Genomic DNA, 19011 nt, shown 5'->3' with positions numbered 1-19011 from the left:
GGTGCCAAATTCAAAAAAATTACAGCATTCAAAACGCAAACTTGGCATTTTGAATGCTTTTAAGCGCAGAGGAGGGGTTTAGGGTCTTTTAGACCCCCAGATCCCACCACAAGAGTACCTGTAAAAGAAAAATAAAACAATTTTTGTTTGTACGAAAATATCGGTCAATATCGGCCGATACTGATATGCGATGACCAAAATATTGTTTTCGGCAATAAAAAAAAACGATAACGGTCGATCACTAGTTTTAAGAACAAAATGTAATGAAATATATAATTTTTTAAACATTTTGTGTAGTTTGGTGCCTAAAAGTCCATAAGTTCACTGATCAATTTTGCTATTAAATTTGGGATGTGACACCTTTTTCGGCTCACATTCACAGCACCACCTTGTGAGGAGGCCTTTATTCCCTAGCTCCTTTAATACTAACAATTTAGGTTTTTAATCTGCTAATGAAGATCCATCTATAAATATGTATAATATGTATATATTAGTAAAGGTGCTAAACATGTCCAATGACTTCATTGGACAGTTGTCTACTTCTAACTTCTATAAAGGACCGTGTGCTGTCCGAGGTGATATTGTGATCAGATTTGTGTGTAGCTGATACTTTGTACATATTTTGTGTCATTTACCTATCAGACAGCTTATGGCTTTATCTATGGACATCGATCTGCTGTTGATGATGGAAATAGATACAAATAGACAAAGATTTGGCTGGGCTAATTGAATAGATACAATGTTTCCTTTTTCTTGCTTCTCTCCTCCATTGTGTTGTGGGATACAAGCTCTGCGATCTTCCCAACGTGTGATTTGAGATAAAGTAACAATGTAAGGCGGGAGATTGTGGAGGATGTTTTATTGTAAGAATGTGTGAGTGCGGCATATACATGTTTAGGAGATCTGATTGTAGATTTCCTCACCTAAGATTGTGACCCGGGTGAGGGAACAACGTGCTATATATTTATTTATTTTTTAATATTTGTTTATATCGTATTTAATGTGAAGGAAGGATGTGATCTCCTTACAGGGACTGGCTGTCATTTTCCTCCATCCTTTGATCTCCAGAAGATATTCAGCAGAATTAGAGATCATTGAATATTAAATAGCAAACAAACATCCCCCATCTGAAAAGGAACACAGATCTCAGATCCCCCTTCACACTCCTTGGAGGAAAATATATATTTTTTTTAAACAAAAAAAAAATCTGATGGAGGCTCTGACTGATCTGTGTTGATGTTTCAGGTGGGGATGTTTGGTATATAATGAATAATTTCTGATCTGTAGAAGAAATGTAGTAAAAGTAAAGTATGGAGGACAATGAGGAGGAGTCTCTGTAAGAAGACATTGTTCTATAAATCTTTATAATAGGATAGAACTGGCAATGGCTGGAAGCACTGACACGTCTCATGATCGCCCATTGTGCTCCCCACCAAGGTGAAATCTTTAGATATCCAAATGTCCAATCAGATCTCCCAATGAATTTCCGCATATTTATAGTTAGGAAATGTTCTCAGTACAATTTCCCTGTATTAGAAGTGTGAATAAACAATCTGCGGTTTGGGGCATTTAAACCAATAATTGGCTGCTTGCCGTAGACACAATCGGGGATCTCTGTGCTCTCTATAGAGATGTGGGAGACTGAGAAAAGCTTTTGTGCTGCAGTATAAGGATGAGAGAGAAGGTAAAGGCGGACATCTAGATGTATGATCTGTGCTACTCAGAATACATAAGAATTTATTTAGACCAGAAAATCGCACTAAAACATATTTGGGTTTATCGTATTTGATACATCTTCACCTAACCCAAAATAGAAGAAATAAATAAAATCAGTTTTGCACACCATTGAAATGAGAGTAGAGCTCTGCTGTGATGTATGTGGGTGGCTCTTAGAAGAGCCTTTGTGTTTGGTGAGGGGGTGATAGGGGGAGTTGTTGGCGATTACTTGGCTTTGGCAGCCTTGTGGCTCTCGGTCTTCTTGGGCAGCAGCACGGCCTGGATGTTGGGCAGGACTCCTCCCTGGGCGATGGTGACGCCCCCGAGCAGCTTGTTGAGCTCCTCGTCGTTGCGGACGGCGAGCTGGAGGTGTCGGGGGATAATGCGGGTCTTCTTGTTGTCGCGGGCGGCGTTACCGGCCAGCTCGAGGATTTCAGCGGTAAGATACTCGAGGACAGCGGCGAGATAGACGGGAGCTCCGGCCCCGACCCGCTCGGCATAGTTGCCCTTCCTGAGCAGGCGGTGAACACGACCGACTGGGAACTGCAGACCAGCCCGGGATGATCGGGTCTTGGCCTTAGCCCGAACCTTTCCTCCTTGTTTACCGCGGCCAGACATTGTGAGATGAGAGAGTCGTCAGACGAAGATACCAAATTCCTGCCCCTTCCTTTTATTTATACAGTCACTGCTCTGACGTCACATTCTGTGATTGGTTACATTTGAAGCCACCCAATAGCGTTCTGACTTGTTTCTATACCAATCGGTAAACAAGGAAGGAAATCATTCCACCCCTCCCCATCACATGACTGAATCCTCCAATAGAAGAGTGAGGAGGAGGAGCAGTGATTTGCATAGGACGCCTATAAAAGCAGCACATGAGGACGGATCCAGCACTCATTCCCTGCACACAGCGGAGAGAACACATTAACCCTTATCATGCCTGAACCAGCCAAGTCCGCCCCGGCGCCCAAGAAGGGTTCCAAGAAAGCCGTGACCAAGAGCCAGAAGAAGGACGGCAAGAAGCGGAGGAAGAGCAGGAAGGAGAGTTATGCCATCTACGTCTACAAGGTGCTCAAGCAGGTCCACCCCGACACCGGCATCTCCTCCAAGGCCATGAGCATCATGAACTCCTTCGTCAATGACATCTTCGAGCGCATCGCCGGCGAAGCTTCCCGCCTGGCTCATTACAACAAGCGCTCCACCATCACCTCCCGGGAGATACAGACCGCTGTCCGCCTCCTCCTGCCCGGAGAGCTGGCCAAGCACGCCGTCTCCGAGGGCACCAAGGCCGTCACCAAGTACACCAGCGCCAAGTAATCTCCCCATCATCCCAACAACACACAAAGGCTCTTCTAAGAGCCACCCACAGACATCACAGCAGAGCTCTACTCTGATCTTCATGTGTTTTGTTATTTAGGAAGTTAATTAATTTTTAGAAAATAGAAAACTTTTCTCTTTAAATTATCTTTAGATAAGTACTGTAGATCGCCTAGACTGGGAGGGGAATGGATCGAACCTTCCTTCTATTCCCATCCTGATTCTAGATTTATTGCGGAGATCATCTCCACTTTCTGCCTCTATACATTCCCTATTCATCGCCTCGTACTGCACACATACCCGACTGTTCTACCACGAATCACCACGAGGCGGCAGAGCTGAATAAACATCTATATGCCGCACTCACACATTCTTACAATAAAACATCCTCCACAATCTCTCGCCTTACATTGTTACTTTATCTCAAATCACACGTTGGGAAGATCGCGGAGCTTTTATCCCACAACACAATGGGGGAGAGAAACAAGAAAAATGAAACATTTATCTATTCAATCAGCCCAGCCAAATCTTTGTCTATTTGTATCTATTTCCATCATCAACAGCAGATCGATGTCCATAGATAAAGCCATAAGCTGCCTGATAGGTAAATGACACAAAATATGTACAAAGTATCAGTTACATACAAATCTGATCACGATATCACCTCGGATAGCACACAGTCCTTTATAGAATAAGACAATTCTCCAATGAAGTCATTGGACAGCCTGCCATTACAAGGAGGGGGAGGGGACTTCCCCACATTCTACGCTAAAAAAATCTAATAAATTACAGCATATAAAACCGCCAAACGTGGCGTTTTGAATGTTTCCAAGTGCAGAGGAGGGGTTTGGGGTCTTTTAGACCTCCAGATCCCTCCACAAGAGTACCTGTAAAAAAATAATAATAATATATATATATATATATATATATGTATATATATATATTTTTTTTTTTAATTTTAATGTACGAAAATATCGGTTGATATTTACCGATATGCGATGACCAAACTATCGGTATCGGCAATAAAAAAAAAAAAAAAAAAAACTAACGGTCGATCACTAGTTTTAAGAACAAAATGTAATAACAGGTATAATTTTTAAGACATTTTGTGTAGTTTGGTGCCTAAAAAGTCCATAAGAGTTCACTGATCAATTTTGCTATTACATTTGGGATGTGGCACCTTTTTATGCTCGCATTTACAGTACCACCCTGTGAGGAGGCCTTTATTCCTTAGCTCCTTTATTACTAACACTTTAAGTTTTTAATCTGCTAATGTTGATTCATCTATAAATGTGTATATATTAGTAAAGGTGCTCCTTCTGGACGATAGGAAGATTCAGATGCATTATCCCGCTAAACTCGACATTGTAGAAGTTCTATTCATAGATCTGCTCATCTTCTTCCAAATCACATCCCTTGTGTCGCTTTTCAGGTTCCAAATATTTCTTCCAAACCGGTTAAATTCTCGATGATTACTGACACAAGTCTGGCGCCAAGTAATCCGAATCAATTATTTTCTATTTGCAAATCCAACAGATCTTCCCAGAGCCTAAGAAGGAGCCGGACATACATGTTTAGGAGATCTGATCGTATATTTATACACCTAAGATTGTGATCCGGTTGGGGGGACGATGTGCTATAATGACACCCAGGGCCGGTACAAGGGGTGGGCGGCAGGGTCGGCTGCCCTGGGCGTCGTTAGCATGGGAGGTGGAGGGGGCGCTGCCAAGAGTGTTTCTGTGGCTATTAGTTGAGAGGAGAGAGCGGGATGTACTCTCTCTCTCTCTCTTCTCGCCAGGCTTCACACTGACTCCTATCACTGTAGCGGTCGTCAGATCGGGACTTCGGCTTTTCCTTCTCATCTTCATATGTCAGAGCGGAGGAGGAGCCTAGGAGAAGACATTTCCTAAACCTTTGCACGGACAGCTGGGCTAGCGGAGAGATGCGGCTTCAGAAGGGGAAGAAGATTGCGGCTCAGGAATGACACTGGATGTCAGATCGGGACTATACAGAGTTTGTTACCCGCCCCCTTTCCACATTTTTTGCTGGGAGGAGAGGGGATAACAAACTCTGTATAGTCCCGATCTGACATCCAGTGTCATTCCTGAGCCGCAATCTTCTCCCCTTCTGCAGCCGCATCTCTCCGTGCAAAGCTTGAGGAATTGTCTTCTCCTAGGCTCCTCCTCCGCTCTGACATATGAAGATGAGAAGGAGCCAGTCAGAAGAGGAGGATCACAGATTGATGTGCCGCGCTGTATCTGAGGTCTGGAGGAAAGGGTGAACTGTCTGCACCGGGGGCACAAATCTTATCCTGTCACCTCTCAAATTCCACCATCTCAGCACAATCCCCCCCCCCCCCTCTCCCATATCGATCCCACCATGAAGTAATCATCTCCTCCCCACCCCTCCTAGTACAAATTCTCTTATTCCCCCCCCCCAGGACAATCCCCCCAAAAGTATTTGTACTAGGAGGGGTGGGGAGAAGATGATTACTTCTAGGTGGGATCGATATGGGGGGGGGGGGGGGATGTGCTGGGATGGGGAATTTGAGAGATGACAAGATAAGATTTCTTCTAGCAGGGAAATTGGGGGGAGGGTGCTGGGGGGGGGGGGTGAGGATTTGTGCCAGGAGGGGGGACTTGGGGATTGTCTTTGAAGAGATTATTGGGATGGGGTGGGGGGATTTGTGCCAGAACAGGAAGTCTTGGGGCTGTTAAAAAGGGGTATTTGGGGGGGGGGGTTGTGCCAGTAGGAATGATGGGGGGATTTGTGCTAGGGGGAAATTAAGACTTGTTCTAGAAGGGGAACATTTGGGGGGTACTAGGAGGGTGATTTAGGGAGATGGGGGGGGAGGATTTGTGCCAGGAGGGGGGGACTTATGCGGTGGGGTTGGGGGAAGAGGATTTGTGCCAGGAGGGGGGATATGTGCTGGGTAGATGGGGGAAGAGGGTTTGTGCTAGGAGGGGGGATTTGTGCTGCTGGGATGGGGGGGGGGAGAGGATTTGTGCCAGGAGGGGGGATTTTTGCTGTGTGGATGGAGGGAAGAGAATTTGTGCCAGGAGGGATATTTGTGCTGTGGGAAGGGGGGGGGGGCAGAGGATTTGTGCCAGGAGGGGGTATTTTTGCTGTGGGGATGGAGGGAAGAGGATTTGTGCCAGGAGGGGGGATTTGTGCTGGGGGGATGGGGGGGATTTGGGCTAAGAGGGTATTTGGGGGGTTTGGCTAGAAGAGGTGATGGGGTATTTGTGCCAGGATGGGGAGTTTTTGGGCTGTTAGAAATGGGAAAGGGGGGGATTTATGCTAGTAGGGATGATTGGGGGTATTTGTGCTAGAGGGGAAATTTGGGGGTAGGATTTGTGCTAGGAGGGGGAATTTGGTGGGATGTGCTAGGAGGAGGAATTTGGGGGGTTTGTGCTGGGGGGATGGGGGAAGAGGATTTGTGCTAAGAGGGGGGATTTGTGCTAGGATGGGGGATTTGGTGGGATGGGCTAGGAGGAGGAATTTGGGGGGTTTGTGCTGGGGGGATGGGGAAGAGGATTTGTGCTAGGAGGGGGGATTCGTGCAAGAAGGGAAAACATTTTTTTTTGGAGGGGAGGGGGGATTTGGGGGAGAGGATTTGTGCTAGTAGGAAAATTGATGGGTATTTGTGTTAGGAGGGGACATTTGGGGGAGGAGAAGATTTGTGCTGGGAGGGGGGATTTGGAGAGGGGAGAATTTGTGTTTGGAGGGGAAATTTGAGGGGTGAGAATGTGCGCTAACAGAGCTTTTTTGAGTAGTGATAGTTGTGCTAGCAGGGAACATTTGGGAAGAGAGAGGCTTTGAGCTTAGAGAGGATGGGGGGAAAGATTTGTGCAGGGAGGGGGATTTCAGCAGGGAGAGATGTGTACTGGGAGGAGGGAGGATATTTGTTTGTGGAAATATTTGGCTTGGAAAGGGAATATCTGCTTAGGGCTAAGTGTGCCAATTAGTGCTCAATTCTCTTTTTTATATTGCTAAAACATTATGTTCCTACATCTTGGGGGGGCGCAGTTTGGTGTCTTCGCCCTGGGCGCTGGATGGCCTTGTCCCAGCTCTGATGACACCTGTCTGTTCTAACAGCAAATTCGAATATATATATATATATATAGCATCTAATTGTTTATATCGTATAAGGAACGATGTGATCTCCTTATAGGGGTTAGTTTTCATTTTCCGTCATCCTTTAATTCTGCTGAATATCCTCTGGAGATCAGAGATCTTTCAGTATTAAATACCAAACAAACATCCCTCATCTGAAAAGCAACAAAAATTTCAGATCCTCCTTTACACTGCTTGGACGAAAAATACATTTTATTATCAGAAGAAAACGCCCAGAACTGTGATTGGTGCAATTTTAACATTCTAAAATTTAGATTTCCCGCCGGAATTCTATGGAACGTTCCAATTATCTCACAAAGAATAATCAGACACTAAAATCTGATATCTCTTCCTCCGGGAACATCGATCATCCGTCCTCTGAATTGTCGGACAGTTTATCTAACCAAGAATAATAAATACGTTAGAAATATAAATGTCACATTTCTTCCAAGCTTTTCTTTTACTTTACAATACAGACTCCGCCCTGCTAGAGAATGTTTCCTATAGAGATCAAAGAAAAGTCTACTGAACAAGTATTTTCTAGGGGGGAAACGGAGAAAGATCTCAGAATAGATTTCTATGAAATCCTCATAAGAAAGACATAACTGGCTTAAGAGGGAAACGCCCACAGCTCTGATTGGCCCAGATTTCACATAGCTCCTTTTTTAAATTTGCCGCCTGAATTGTAAAGAACGTTACAGAGAAATAATCAGCCCTATTATACCGCCAAATCCGACACTGAGACCTGAGATCATCAGATGAGACATTTATCCGAGAAATCTTATCAATGCTTTATTATCAAGAAGATGAATAGAAATGGAATGTGAAGATGATTGAATAATGTAAAACATTTCCATATGTTCTCTTTTATTCCAAGTCCTCAGAATGCAGAATCCAACCCCCCCCCCCCCCCCCACACACACACACACATACACACTGCTACACAGAGAACATGATAGTGAGATGACTTCTCTCATAGATCTCTACCTTTCTATATGATGGGATAAGAAGTATTACACGTTTCATCATCACATCTGTATATGATCGTGGAACTGGCCGATAATTAATGTTCCCTTTTTCAGAGATGTAACAGTTACAGATTTTCCCCATATTAAAACTAGAATAAAAAAGTGAAAGTGCTGGTAGAGATATGTAGCAATGATTACACTGCCAGATACATATGTACAATGAAACAAATGTTTCATGTCTGATCGGCTCCCTCTTTGTAACTTTAAAATCAGCAAACTGTTAACAATGTTTCCAACTAGTAAATGAAGAAAGAAAAAACTTATATAAATATATCAAATTATGACATGTCAGAAAAAAATGTACAATGAATCAATAAAGAAAATATCTCGCTTCTGATAAATTACATCCGTTTCCATTCATGAAAATATTCTAAATAAATGCAATTATCTGCAGTGTAATAAATGACTGACAGCGCCCCCTTCTCAGCATGTCTCCCATCAGGTCCGCCCAGCCTTACACCCAGGAAGGTGAGATGTCGGGAAAACGTGTCCTTGTTTCCTTTTCAAAACAATATTTTATAAATATTAAATTACTTTGAACAATTAAAACTGGTGATTGTGTTTCTGTTATGAAGTGTTAAAGATTCCCTTTCTCTGTGTAATCTCCAGCTATAAATAGAAATACATGATAAGAAGGAATAAATGCATCTTCCGGAAATGTATTGCTGTTGCATTAATGTATCGGCATATAATATAATAATTAGGTGCCTTATAAATGAATTAAATTGTCTTATTTTTGTATGAACGGTGTGACTCCGCCTCTTTCCCAGGAAGGTTTCCATCTGGTCCGCTCAGGCTGTATATAAGGAGGGCGGGCAGACAGCTGAGCTCAGTCTGTCTTTGTAGCAGAGAATCATCATGTCTGGTCGCGGTAAAGGAGGGAAGGGTCTGGGGAAAGGAGGCGCTAAGCGGCACAGGAAGGTGCTCCGGGACAATATCCAGGGCATCACCAAACCCGCCATCCGACGTTTGGCCCGCAGAGGGGGTGTCAAGCGCATCTCCGGACTCATCTATGAGGAGACCCGCGGAGTGCTGAAGGTTTTCCTGGAGAATGTCATCCGCGATGCACCTACACCGAGCACGCCAAGAGGAAGACCGTCACCGCCATGGATGTCGTCTATGCTCTCAAACGCCAGGGGCGCACTCTCTACGGATTCGGAGGTTAAAAAAACCCCAACATCCACCGCTTACCCACTTCATCACAACAAAGGTCCTTTTCAGGGCCACCCACCTTCTCACACAAAGGGCTGATCATTCACAACTCCCAACACTCATTTCTACACATTTATTGTGTAACCATAGGAACTGCCGCTCATTTCTTTTCACTAAGAAATGGAGTGCTGCGATGTCTAGCTACCCATACACTCTGCGATCTGATTGTTCGATCTGTTTTACGTTTAACAAAGCTATGGAAGAACAGAACAATATTACAAATTACATTGGTTGGGCAGTTGATGCATTGTTATAGTTGATTGTAGAGTCCGCACTCCGGGTGATGGAGCCGATTTTCCGAGCTGGCTGCTGGGTGAGGAGAATATATCGTTTATGTTGAAACTGAACCTAATATTTCTAACGTATTTATTATTCTTGGTTAGATAAACTGCCCGACAATTCAGAGGACGGATGATCGATGTTCCCGGAGGAAAAGATATCAGATTTTAGTGTCGGATTATTCTATCTGAGATAATTGGAACGTTCCATAGAATTCCGGCGGGAAATTTAAATTTTAAAATGTGAAAATTGCACCAATCACAGTTCTGGGCGGTTTCTTCCCATAATAAAATGTATTTTTCTTCCAAGGAGTGTGAAGGGGGATCTGAGATCTGTGTTCCTTTTCAGATGGGGGATGTTTGTTTGGTATTTAATATTCAATGATCTCTGATCTCCAGAAATTATTCAGCAGAATTAAAGGATGGAGGTGTTTGGGAATAGAAAATAATTGATTGAATATTTGGAACCTGAAAGGCGACACGAGTGATGTGATTTGGAGGAAGATGAGCGAATCTATGAATAGAACTTCTACAATGTCGAGTTTAGCGGGATAATGCGGCTGAATCTTCCTATTGGCCAGTCGAATAACGGCGGGAGATTTAAAAGAAGCAACTCTGATCCATTATAGGCGTGGTCTATTAATAGCCAAGAGAGTAAATAATGTCCTGAACTATGAATTATAATGTGATGTGACGTAGGAGGGATGGATTTGGTTGGAGGAGTTTAGCGGTGAGTAGACGATCAGCATAGATAGATTGGAAGTAAAAGAGATGAGAGAGAATGAAGTTCTGTGATCACATTTCCTCTCATTACTACTCACCTGTATTACAAGTCTGAGTGTGATAAGAAGACAAAGTGTTTGCCTGTAGAGTGCACTTTAATTATACAATTTATCACAATAAAATATTACTTGATAAAGAAAATAAATCCAATTATGTCCGGCTCTTGGGTGGGAAACTAATAATAATGACATTTAGTAGAGAAGTACTGTGGGGAATGGATCGAACCGTCCTGATTCTAGATTTATTGCGGAGATCATCTCCACTTTCTGCCTCTATACATTCCCAATTCATCGCCTTGTACTGCACACATACCCAACTGTTCTACCAGGAATCACCACAAGGTGGCAGAGCTGAATAAACATTTATGCCGCGCTCACACATTCTTACAAGAGAAAAGAAGCAAGATAAACGAAACATTGTATTTATTCCATCAGCCCAGCCCAGTCTATTTGTATCTATTTCCATCATCAACAGCAGATTGATGTCCATAGATAAAGCCATAAGCTGCCTGATAGGTAAATGACACAAAATATGTACAAAGTATCAGCTACATAAAAATCTGATCACAATATCACCTCGGACAGCACACAGTCCTTTATAGAAGTTTGAAGTAGAAAATGTTTCCTTTATCATTGGACATGTGTAGCACCTTTACTAATATCTACACATTTTTTTTTCAAATTTTTTTATATCTGTTTTTTTTTTTTTTTTTTTACAGAATTCTGAGTTTATTAATACAATAGTCTCTATTAGGATGATTTTAGAACCAATGAGGAACAAAGTAGTACCACCCACAGACCATCTTTCTGCAGACATACATATCTTCTGCTCTGTAAGATTTGTAAATCTATCCTAGTTACAGCATACAGTATAGGGAAGCAGGGCAGTGCTGGGTTCTGTAGTTCCTTGTACAGGTGTCAAACAGGCGGCCCTCCAGCTGTTACAGAACTACAAGTCCCATGAGGAATTGCGAGGCTGACAGTTACAAGCATGACTCCCACAGGCAGAAGCATGATAGAACTTGTAGTTCCGCAACAGCTGCAGGGCCACCAGTTTGACACCCACAGGCCACTGTATTAAAAACTCCTCATTTTGCTGTCATCCTCCTGCTCTGCCATCTGTTCCATCATAAAGAGCCATGCTGAAAACATATGTGTGTCTATGGTCATAACAGATCAATCATAACAGTTACTTGTCTGGACTAATACAGCTTTGTTACAGGCACTTAGCTCCCTATATGGTCTGGACACTTTTGGTGTGATTTGAGGACTGCTGGCCTGGTGTGAATATGGCACGCTGATGTGATGTGGGCACCTCCAATCAAATATGGTCACTTCTGTTGTCATACAGGTACCTCTGCTGTGACATGGCCCATGTCACAGCAGAGGTACCTGTATGACAACAGAGGTGACCATATCTGATTGGAGGGGTGCCCACTAGAGATGGCCTTGCGGTTCGCCCGGCGGTCGGTTCGCGGCAAATTTTGCTTGTTCGCTACCCGCCAATTTTCGAACACATGGTGTTGTTCGTGGCGGCCATATTAGTTTACATTGGGGAGAATTTTGACCCATGACACAGCCATCAGGTGGAACGGGACAGCCATTGAAACATTTCAGCACATGTACATGCCTCCTATCCTATAAATAGACCAGAGCAGGCGGCCATTTCACATTCTGCTTTTTGTCAGCGTAGGGAGAGGTCTGCTGCATGCATCAGGGAGAGATTGTAAGGGAAAAATAGCTCTGTTAAGATCCAAAAAAGTCCTTTTCAGGGCTGGTATTTCGGTATAGGTCTACTAGTATCTTTTTCAAGTTAGGGGCAGGTATCCAGTCAGTGCTTTAGGGGCAGTTAGAGATCGGCAGCAGTGACACAAAACGCTCTGTTAATGTCCACAAAAGTCCTTTTCAGGGCTGGTATTTTGGTATAGGTCTACTACAGTCTCTTTTGAGTTTAAGGACAGGTATCCAGTCTGTGCTTTAGGAGAAGTTAGAGATCGGCAACAGTCACACAAATCACTCTGTTAATGTCCACAAAAGCCATTTAAAGGGCTGCAATTTTTTTGGTATTGCTGTGCAGTGCACCATATAAGGGGGGGGGGGGGGGGGAGGGTAATCCACGGTATAATATAGTTCGTAGAAAGCATATTATAGTGGATCAGTGGTATTATTGTGCACTGTGCAGCATTGTGACAAGTGTGGTGACTGAGCGTTGCTGCAGCAATACTAAAAACAGGGCCGGCCTTAGGGGGGGGCTCTTTGTGTGGGGTCTCTGATGTGAGGGGGCTCTGTGTGGGGGTCTCTGATGTGAGGTGGGTCGCTGATGTGAGGGGGGCTCTCTGATGTAGGGGGGCTCTAAATTAAGGGGACTTTGTGTGGGGGGTCTCTGATGTAAGGGGGGCTAAGTTATTAGTGATCATAAAAAAGAAAAGTCAAATAAAGTGCAAAAAAGGTGCACAGGATTAGCTCGCACAGGGCGCCTGAACACCTAAGGCTAGCCCTGACTACAAACAGTGACAAAAGCACTTTTAATGTATTATAACTGGTGTGATAGACCAATTGCCCCCCCCCCCCCCAATACCACATATTGCAGTGGGGTGTTATCTGAGTATACTTTTACGAGTGTATTTGTGTCCTGCAACAATATTGCCTCTTTTGCTGCATTCAATCTGATATACACAGTGCCAAACTCCCTGGCCAATTTTTTGAACAACTGGTGTGATAGACCAGTGGCCCCCAATACCACATATTGAAGTGGCATGTTATTTAACAGTATACTTTTCTAAGAGTGTATTTTAGTCCTGTAAACTTTTGGCCTCTGTTGCTGTATTAACTGTGCTACACACAGTGACAACAGTTACTAGCCAATTATTTGTAGAACTGGTGTGATAAAACTGTGGCCCCCCAATACCACAGATTGAAGTGAGGTGTTGTATACCTTTTTTCCAGATATACTGCAATTCTCTAGAGACTTTTGTCACAGGGTAATTAAAAAACATGGCTTTCGGTTCCGGCGCCGCATGGAGTAGTCACACTCCACCTCAGCTCCCGCGCCCGGCTTAAAAATCTGCCATTCGCCCGCTATTGTACCCATTGGGGACCCGCAGCCCGGCCGTGCACTCACCCGCCACCACGATGGATCGTTTCCTGGAGAAATCGGGTCCGCGGGCAGCCCAGGAACCGCCCGCTGTCCAAGCCGCGCTTTCCTCACAGCAGCCGGCAGAGGCCTCGGAGCCAGCCATGGAGGTGGGCGGCCCCTCCTCCTCCCATACTCCGCACATCGATCCGGGGTTCATTGAACGGATCGCACAGGCTGTTGCCTCTCTCCTGTCCCCTACCATACAAAGCACTGTGGAGAAAGCAGTGCAGTCTGGCATGCTGCAAATAAAGAAGGAGCTGCGGGAACATGTCACCAGGTTAAACGAGGCTGAGCAGCGTATTTCCAGCCTGGAGGATGAACTTTATCACATGCAGGCCCAAGAACAAATGCAGGAAAAGACAAATGTATTCCTGTCACAGAAACTTGAAGACTTGGAAAACCGAGCCAGACGCAGCAACTTGCGTTTTGTGGGAGTCCCAGAATCGCTACTTTCTTCAGAGCTGATTGACTTCTGCTCCCGCCGCATCCCGGAGGCGCTTGGTCTGACCGGTGTTCATGTGGTAGAACGAGCTCACCGCATTGGGGCTCATTCTAAGGACCGCAAGACCCCTAGGCCCATCATTGCTAAATTTCTTAATTATGCTGACAAGAACTTGCTACTGCAGAAATACAGACAATCCAAATCCCTTCAGGTGGATGGGGTCAAAGTTTTAATATTTGCTGATTACTCCATTGAAGTGTCAAAAAAACGGAAAGCCTTTCAGCAAATCTGCTCCCAGCTTTTCCAACAACACATAAAGTTCACCCTTGCCTACCCCGCCATTCTGCGTCTGAAATCATCTACTGGTGAGCAGCTGTCATTCCAGGATCCCTCTGAGGCGGAAGATTATTTGCGCTCTTTGAATCCAGACAATCAGCAACAGTTTACCCCTAGGCCTCTCTCTTTCCCGCGACCTATGGATCAACGGAGCCCCCGAAAGGACTCGCCGAAGCGCCAGCGCTTCGCTGATCCGTCTTACCGCACTAAACACCGTTGAACTTTCTCCTGCATCTTCAATGTTCAATCTTCAATCGCAGTAATTTTGTGGTATGCTTTACATATGTTTTCCCAGGTCTCGGACTCGGACCTGCCTGTTCTGCAGCTAAAGGTACTGTAGTTGGACTTTGTCCTCCATCTTCATTCTCCTTTCACGCGAGTACTCGCTCACCTGACTGTTGATCAAACCCTCAATTACCTCACTCCCATGCCTTATTCATTTTTTTTACAGGACTCCGCTCCCTAGGGAACATGTTTTATTTTCTCTATGTATTTACATGTGATTACATTGCTATGTTTTGCCATGCTTCTTTTCCCCCCTGGGTTGTTGGCCCTGCCGCTCGCTCCATCCCTCCCAGGGCACACATTATTTCTCCCCCTGTGTTTTTTTTTTTTTTTTACAGCAGGAGAAGTCATCCTCTTTGACTCCCTTGGGGCGATTTTGTGTGCATCTGCGTGGGCCGTTGTGAGTGGGAGACCCCCTCGATTGTGACCCCATGTGGAAAAAAGAGAAGTTAGTACTGGTTTTTGTATGTTGTTTTTTTGTATTCCCCTACCCCTTCTCCTTATATCTCACCCTTTACCTCGCTTCCCTCACTAATTGTGGTGAAGGCCCTGGCCCAATTTATTTGCATATCTTTGCTCTTACCCCATCTAGAGTCAGATACTTACTCTCTGAGCTTCCAGCTAAGGCGTGTTCATTCCCACTCCTGCAACCAGTTCTCTCCCCTGATTACCCTCCCTGAAGTTAATATCATGGAATGTTAAGGGCCTCCGGTCCCCTCTCAAGCGCATGAAAATTTTACGTCACTTGCACAGACTGCATGCAGACATTGCCCTACTGCAAGAGACACACCTCGCCCCCTCAGACTTCCACCGGCTTAGGAAGCTCTGGGTGGGTGAGGTGCTGAGATCAGCAGCTCTAGGTCGCAAGGCTGGGGTCATTATACTGATCCATAAAAATCTATCCTGTAATGTTTTGTCAGTCACATCTGACGACCATGGTCGTTTTTGTACGGCTCACATCCAGATTGGCTCCACGGAGTTGTTAATATCCAATGTTTATGCTCTGAACACACCGGACAAACCATTTTTCGAGAAACTCATCGCATACCTCCTGAATTTCCCTCAACTTCCCCCTAAGCGGATCAGTGAGGCAATGCTGGAATACTATTCCAGGCTTTACTCTAGAGACCCCATTGACCCCCCGACCACCCGTGAGTTCTTGCAACGCACTAAGCTGCCTAAGGTGACCCCTTCACAGCTGGAAACTCTTAATGCTCCAATTTCACCAGATGAACTGAGTTCGGTCATAAAATCCCTGCCCTCTAATAAAGCCCCTGGCCCTGACGGCTTTACCGGCAAATTTTTCAAATCCTTTCGCGAAGTGATCCAACCCACTCTACATCGGGTTTACACCAACATTTGGGAAGGCGGCGAATATCTGCCGACCGGTAATCAAGCCTTAATTAAACTCTTAGCTAAAAAAGGTAAAGACCCTCTTGACCCAGGTGCTTACCGCCCAATTTCCCTACTTAATTTGGATGTAAAAATTTTGTCAAAACTAGTGGCGACCAGATTGGCTAACCTTTTACCCTCTTCGGCCATCCATTTAATCCATTCGGCCCAATCAGGTTTTGTGAAAGGTAGAACGGCCATGCTAAATATCTTGTGGTTTTGGAACAGGCCCGGCTCCACCCTGGGGAAGACCTGGCAATCATCACCCTGGATGCCGAGAAAGCCTTCGACAACGTGGGTTTTCACTGGTTGTCGATGGTCCTTTCCGACATGGGCTTCTCTGGGGTCTTCACCCATTTGATTGATTCCATGTATAAGGCACCTACAGCCAGACTGGTGGTGGAGGGTCTCCTCACGGGGGAATTTAGCCTGCATAAAGGTACGAGACAAGGTTGCCCCCTCTCACCCCTACTCTTTAATTTAGCCTTGGAACCTTTATCCCGATACCTAGCAGAACAAGCCCCTTTACATGGCATCAAGGTGGGTGAGCACGACCTCCGTACGGCCCTTTTTGCTGATGACGTGCTTATTTTCACGTCCAATCCGGCTTCTGATCTACCCACTATAAAATCTATCTTTGACACTTTTAAAATATGTTCGGGTCTCTGCATTAATTATCAAAAAAGCGAAATACTACCTCTCACCTGTTGTCCAACCCGTCAATGGCCACAGACTTCTATATTCTCTATAGCCAAAACTCACATAACCTATTTAGGAATAAAAATTGGTAAGACCCCTTCCTCACTTTACACACTAAAAATTGTAAAAAAAATTGTACAGGAATTGGGCAGCTGGATGGAATTGCCTCTCTCTCTCCTTGGCAGATGTCACCTGGTCAAGATGGTCATCTTCGCTAAACTGCTCTATCCAATGCAAACCCTGCCTCTGTTGCTTAAACATAAAGATGTTCAGCTTTTGAACAAGGCTATCTCTCATTTTATTTGGAGAGGCAGGCGTTCACGGATATCTCTTAAGAAATTGCAGCTGCCCAGGAGAGAGGGGTGAATTGGTCTCCCCAACATAAGAGTTTACAACTTATCATGCTTACTTAGGATATGTATTGATTGGCTAACTCAGTCTACCCACTGCTCTTTGTATACATTGGAGGCCGCTATGGTGTACCCTGTCTCCCTATCTGCCTTGCTACACTGCAAATGGAAAACCTTGGCCCCTGTCCTCCAACATAATGTACTGCTCCATGATACGGCCATTGCATGGAGGGAACTCAGAAAGCTTCTACATCTTCCTCTCCACATGTCTCGGCACCTCCCGATTCAGGGAAACCCTATGTTCTCACTGGGCATGGACTCTGGTATCTTTTACCTCTGGAAAACCAACGGCCTCACAAAATTTTCGGATCTGTGTGACAGTACCTCTGGCACCCCCTTGGATTTTTCTGCTGTAGCCAAAGCCTTCTCCCTGCCACCTTCTCATCATTTCTACTACAGACAATGCTTGAGCTTTATTCGCAAGTCGTGTAGCTCTGACTTTGATCGCTTCCGCCTCTCCATCCTAGACAATTTTATTGCTGACAATATAAACACTATTTCGGGCATATATAAACCGATCCTTTTGAAGTCCACGCCCCCCCTATCTGACTCAACAGTTCTGAACTGGGGTACAGCCTTTCCACATCCAGATCTTTTCCTCCGACTTCGAACAGGACTTATTGCAACTCTTTGCCTGACACCGAATGAAATTTGGAGGGAAACTCAGTTGCGCATTTTGCACCGTGCCTATATGCCGTTCTCTACGGATCCTCATAACCCACAGGGTGCGACATGCCCACACTGCAAAGTTCCACGCCCCACCCTGGCCCACCACTTTTGGCAATGCACGGCTATATCCAACTTCTGGGACCACGTTCTCTCTTTCATTTTTGGAGTCACGCAAGTCCGCATACCCAAGGATCCCTTCCTTTTGCTCTTCGGATATTGGGACCCGCAAGTTCTTTCCAGACCCCCGGACACCGGTCTCCCCCATAAGGAATGGATCTTACTTTGCATCCTTATAGCCAGGAAATGCATACTGAACAAATGGACCTCCCATTTGTGCCCCAAAATCACACACATAAAACTGTGTCTCTATAATGAAAGATTGTCCATGGACGTTGGGAGTGTTGCCTCTTTTAATCGCTTCTCCGACCGCTGGAATGCTTTTATCCTTACTACGCTCACAAATCAGGAACAACTGGACCTTCACAATCGGCCAGCGTACCATACTGTTCATCTTGCTAAGCTGAAAAGGACGGGCTCAATGTAACATCAGTTATTATTGTCAGTCCATCCATCTGCCAATGTTACCTATGGCACTATTGAATTGATGGTCCCACTTTACTATCTGAATATTTGCATATTTTATCTCTACTCTAGGTGTCCTCAAACTACTTATGGCTGTCCTCCGTAGTCTTTACCCCCCCCCCCCAGGTTCCCTACTTTTCAACCCACCACCCCCCCACCTTCATGCAGTAATACTGCTATTTACCTGTTCTCGGTTTATTATTGGTGCAATAATGCGACTGTCTGTACATGACTGTACCTTCATTCATTACATGTTGTTTTGATTGTGGTTACTGTACTGTGAAGAAATTTTCAATAAAATTTATATAAAAAAAAAAAAAAACATGACAGGCAGAAGGGGGGGGGGGGGCGGGGGGGCGTGGCGACCGCCAACTAGTATGGCCGCATAGAGCCGGAGCTCCTGATCCCACCCGGCAAATTCCGGATCTACGGCCCGCAACGGCTGTTCACAACTCAGCTCTTCGGGAACGAGTGCGTGATCACTCCCCGCACACCCCAGAGATGGCAAGACGGAAGACCGAGGCCCCAACAGTCCGCAAACTCTCGGACTTCTTTCGGCCGGCGACTCCCAGTCTTAAAAAAAATGGTGCCGGCTCCCAGCCATTGCCGCA

The 19011-nt window shown here is 45.1% G+C and overlaps 2 protein-coding genes and 1 pseudogene across 3 annotated transcripts; 2 read left to right on the top strand and 1 right to left on the bottom strand.

Moving 5' to 3' along the window:
• Positions 1-1941: 1941 nt before the first annotated feature.
• Positions 1942-2334, bottom strand: LOC309543991 (histone H2A type 1-like; the record flags this gene model as incomplete). Its single annotated transcript, XM_082276393.1, has 1 exon — positions 1942-2334. The coding sequence occupies one exon, from the start codon at positions 2332-2334 to the stop codon at positions 1942-1944; it is 393 nt and encodes a 130-aa protein (XP_082132519.1).
• A 318-nt stretch (positions 2335-2652) lies between these two features.
• Positions 2653-3033, top strand: LOC309543985 (histone H2B 1.1; the record flags this gene model as incomplete). The annotated part of the gene is made up of 1 exon (XM_082276388.1): positions 2653-3033. One exon carries the CDS (start codon positions 2653-2655, stop codon positions 3031-3033), a length of 381 nt encoding a protein of 126 aa, XP_082132514.1.
• A 6002-nt stretch (positions 3034-9035) lies between these two features.
• On the top strand, positions 9036-9343 carry LOC309543987 (histone H4-like; annotated as a pseudogene). Its single transcript has one exon. The product of its transcript is annotated as a histone H4-like (transcript).
• Positions 9344-19011: the final 9668 nt, after the last annotated feature.

This window comes from Pelophylax lessonae (genome assembly GCF_965119305.1).
Source record: "Pelophylax lessonae genome assembly, contig: HAP1_SCAFFOLD_573, whole genome shotgun sequence".
In the NCBI taxonomy this organism is placed as follows: domain Eukaryota; kingdom Metazoa; phylum Chordata; class Amphibia; order Anura; family Ranidae; genus Pelophylax; species Pelophylax lessonae.
Note: the sequence above shows the minus strand (reverse complement) of the source record. Positions and strands in the feature narration are given on the sequence as shown.